The following is a 4,700-nucleotide window of genomic DNA, read 5'->3' as shown; positions in this document are numbered from 1 at the left end:
GATCCTTAACAAAGGGTGCTACTTTTGAAATCACCAAGTGAAAGTATTGAGAAATATATTGAGGATTCTTGCAACTAATGTTGACGTCTAACCGCATATGTTGCATCACACAACATAATTTCGGTATGTGCATTTTTTGTTCACTCTAACTGGCAGACGATACAAACACACTTTGAAAATATCATTGTGAGAAAAAGTCCTCCCTTTTTGTATGAAAGGGATACGTTTTTCTTCTTATTTGGTCCAGCTCCCACATTCATTTTAATACCCTATCTTATTTCTAAGAGGAAAAAAAACTAACGAAAAATTAGGATGTTACTAACGGCTAGCTTGTTAACTTTGCAACACTTAGGGGCGTTGTTTGAGCATGCAGTGTATCTAATAATGAGATACGTCTGTGTAAGCTCTCAGTCGTACAGGAGTGGAGGTTTCTTCAGCCGTCATCTGTACAAATTTGAAGGTTTCAGACGTTTCGCCTCCTATCCAAGAGGCTTCGTCAGCGAACACACATTGCACACATCACATTGCAGGAGTTTCTGAAAAATTACAAAGAGTCCTTTGGCAACACAAAATTCCTACTTATTTTAAACTGATAAACACGTTAAGGCAAAAATTAGTGCACCCAAAAGATAGGCTACCAAATGAAACACAAAGTAATGTAGTTTATTCCCTACATTGTAGGAATGAAAATTGTAAAGAGCAGTACATTGGGGAGACTCAACAAATTCTCAAAAAAAGACTTTATCAACATCGCAGGGATAATACAAGTGGGCCTCAATCGGCAGTACATTTGCACCTAAAAGCTAGCAACCACTCATTTGACGACAATGAGGTTAAAATCTTAGCGAAAGAACATAGATGGTTTGAAAGGGGGGTAAAAGAAGCGATTCTTATAAAACAACAAAATCCTTCATTAAACCGGTCTGGTGGGGTGAGGTTCAATTTGGATCGTTCATACAATAGCCTGCTTAGGCAAAACAGGTTAGGCAACATTCGTAATGCTGATGCGGTGATACCGGTGGGAGTGGGGGAAGTAGGCCAGTCGTTAGTCAGGAATGTAGGAACAATCAGTGGGGCCACAGGGAGTGGTCCTCTGCTCCCCCCAACCTGAGAGTAGGGACCTATCATAGCTGTGTCCGGCGCCGCCATGGCTGGACATTAGGGATATATAAATGGGGCAACCAGCGAGACTTTAGTTCGCTGACGAAGCCTCTTGGATAGGAGGCAAAACGTCCAAAACCTTCAAATTTGTACAGATGACGGCTGAAGAAACCTTCTCATCGACAGTTACTGTATATAAATAAAAAAAATACATACATGATGATTTTATTTCTTACACATTATGATTTTCATCAATTCTGGAAGGGACGGGGCGACACCTGGTTGGTGAATTGAATGGGGTGCAAACAAGGAAAAAAGGTTAAGAACCATTGCCGTATATTGATACCGTAGGTCTAGCATCCTGTTAAATTTCATGCGTGGATCCATGAGACTTTCGTTGTGCGTTCTGCCGTGATTGACAACTCATTTCGTGAAAATGGATGAAATGGAACGGATTGCTTAAAAGCACCCAAACCAAAATTCTCGGCTTCCTGTTCACATAAGCACCACCAACCAGAATTCGAACTGAACTTCACGTCTTGACTTTATAAGTCAATATATGCAAACATTTTATTATTATTTATAAATGATGTTTTTTTGTTATTTTTCCCGCAGGTCTAAACTGTCTAGAAGAAAGTCGATCCATTCGGCTCCAGATGTGAGCGTCTTGACAGGCATCTAAACACCACCAACTCCTTTACCTTACATAACCCACAAAGATAACCTTCTTAATATACTGTATCAAACATGCTATCACTGTTACAAAGCTGCATGTTGGCAACACCATGTACAGCATAGTCATACACTTGCAGTTAGGTGGTTATCCTTTGTGTTTTCAAACGGGCTAATCCAAGCACGTGGGTTCTCTTTTGTACATAGTGACACGCGGTGGGGGGAGGGGGGCTTCTTCTGCATGATGATCGTGCTAATTGTGTAGTCTCTTGCCTTGTACTTGCCTTGTTTCGCTTCGAAGGTGTCACAGTACATTTAATACGAGCTCAGCTATCCTGTAGCCTTGGGAAAATGGAATGCTGTTTGAGCATTTATTCACGAGCCTTCATCCGTGTAATAGTACACTCTGAGTTGAGAGAGCACTATCTAAATTATGATGTATTGTATTGCATTGTCATACAGCACAGTCGTAGAACAACTGCGTTTTAGTCATATTTATTTATTGATTTGTTTTTGTGTTTGTTTTGGTTACTAGTGCTACGTTTTGATAGTTTTTGGTCGTATCAAAGATCCTGATTAAGTGAGCCATTTTCAGCATTTAGTCAATATCTTCGATATACATCTTCATTTCCAAATGCTAGTTGTCTCTGGACGACTTAGCATGGCACTTCTGGTTTTCTCGTATGCTTTTAAACCTTGTCCTTAAGTAGTATCACTTCTAGGTCCAACTAGTCTGCATGTGTCATACAAGTAGCCTTGTGAGCCCTATGAATAACACGAACTTGGAGTGTTGCCTCACATGTCGTTGTCGTAAGTAGGGTGTTCACGTTTTCCTACTGCTGTGCGAGAATGTAATACAGTACTGGGAATCAATCACTTGTAAAACGATTTTGATGTACTTGTGCACTTGTTCTCAAGAAAGTCGGTCATACGGGGATTAAAAGTCACACCAGTAGAGGAAGAGATATTACGAGTATGGCGTTCTACTAGTGATCTGTGTCACTACTATTTGGGACATGATGAGTCATGTTTAGTGCTTCATTCATAGTAGAGCACACATTTCAACAGTGCGCAGTTTTGCCTGAGGAGTAACATCAAGTTGGCCGGCTATGATGCCAAAGTTGTATTTCTGTGCAAAAATGTAATGAGAAAAAAAGACATTACTCATTAGGCACAGTAGTTCTACCATATGGTGGAATTGTCTTAAGAGTGATGACAACAAAAAAATAAATACTGGGACGTGGCCCTTAACTCATTCACTGCCATTCACAAATTTATTCGGGAATTGAAAATATGACGTAGAGCAACATTCCCGAATTTTTTCGGATTTTGGTTTTTCTTGTGGGGGTGCCGATTAAGCGCTGGTAAGACCTCTGGCAACATTTTTCCTTACCACAAAGGGGCAGCATTTCCCCTTTTTTCCATGTTAGTGCGTTGTTCCAGCTTCAGCTGTTGTTAAAGCACGATATAAACCAATATGTATGTACATGTATTGCATTGCCTTTTGTACGGCCACCCCCTATTTCAAGCTCATATAACTCCATACCCATATAACTTAGAAATCAACTTTTTTTCTGATGAAACAGGAGTCTAAGGTTTGTAACGCTGCATTGAATGTTTATGTAGTCCCAAAACTCAATATTCTGTGGGTCCTGGAATTCAAGTGACAATGATAAAAACCTTGGCACTGGAGTGGACACATTTTTGCACGTCTGGCAGTCAATTAGTTAAAAGACAGCATAAACGCTCAAACATCATTCCAGGATAGGTGTAAAATATGTTCTCCCATTATTTTCTCTTTGCCTCCGAAAATCATATAACACCTTGGCTTTGAGAAAAAAAAGATAATCCCTGGCACGTAGAATCACAAAGTAATGTTATTTACTGTCGTATTATGCTTTTTTCATTATTTGCGATGGAACTACCGAACAATTTTGCTGCACGGCACTTTATTGTCCTTGTTAAGTTGTTGCATTACCAAAGCGTTTTGTTTATTGTCTGTGCATAGTTTGCATTTGTCTTACTAAAATATATCCCATCAAGATGACAAAGGGTACAACTATACCGATAACCTGTCTAAATGCATCTTGAGCAGTTACCCTGTGTTGTGGGTTGCGTTCATCGGAATTTGTCCTCCCCTATCTATTTGGAAAAACAATCGAGGCCAGCAAGGGTAAATTCTTAAAAGTGTTCAGTATTTACGATGGGATATTGTGTGTGCGGTCAACGCTGAATAGGGCCAACCAGCAGAACGTAATGATGCTCTGTGAAATAGACTTAACCATCGCTGATCCGATTTTCAGCCATGTTCATCTCCCTTCCGATGTAAGTCAAGAAAGTTTTACATGTCGTTAACGTCAAAAGATGATTTTCAGCGATTGTGGTGTGGTATTGCTCGGGAAAACTGTCAAGATGGCCTTTATATGTGGTGATTCTGTTCAACACCCGCGATAGCAAATCTTTACCGTATATGTGTGGTCAACATATTATGAAATGGAATGATAATCAGTCAAGCGGGATACACACACACACACACACACACACACACACACACACACACACACACACACACACACACACACACACACACACACACACACACACACACACACACACACACAAAAGTAATTAGGGAGGATTTGAAAATTTAGAAAATCAGCAAAATTCCGATTATCAGATGCCTCTGAAATATTATCCTGAGTGATTATCCTTATTGTAGGTGTGATTTGTCTCCCCACATCTGCTCGGAAGAAGTAAATCTTAAAATGTGTTAAGATTTACAATCATGATTGTTGAACATTTCATACTGTATACAGTATACAGTGTTATGTATTGGTCATCTGGAGCACACCCGCATATTCTGACATCACAAGTGGCAATTTTTGTCCACATAATGTGTCTTTAAAATGAACAATTTCAGTCGATCA

At 39.8% G+C, this 4,700-nt stretch overlaps 1 protein-coding gene across 4 annotated transcripts in view; it reads left to right on the top strand.

Moving 5' to 3' along the window:
* The window catches only part of kif1ab (kinesin family member 1Ab), a 43,733-nt gene extending 39,399 nt beyond the window's left edge, over positions 1 to 4,334 (top strand). For all 4 annotated transcript variants that reach the window (XM_089007596.1, XM_089007595.1, XM_089007594.1 and 1 more), the window contains one exon: positions 1,717 to 4,334. In XM_089007596.1, coding sequence (XP_088863722.1) covers positions 1,717 to 1,783 — 67 coding nt within the window. In that variant the 3' untranslated portion in view covers positions 1,784 to 4,334. The remainder of the gene's footprint in view (positions 1 to 1,716) is intronic.
* Positions 4,335 to 4,700: the final 366 nt, after the last annotated feature.

This window comes from Hippocampus bargibanti, linkage group LG11 (assembly GCF_051943395.1).
Source record: "Hippocampus bargibanti isolate YZ-2025 linkage group LG11, ASM5194339v1, whole genome shotgun sequence".
NCBI classification, from domain to species: domain Eukaryota; kingdom Metazoa; phylum Chordata; class Actinopteri; order Syngnathiformes; family Syngnathidae; genus Hippocampus; species Hippocampus bargibanti.
This window is presented reverse-complemented; position numbering and strand designations above follow the sequence as displayed.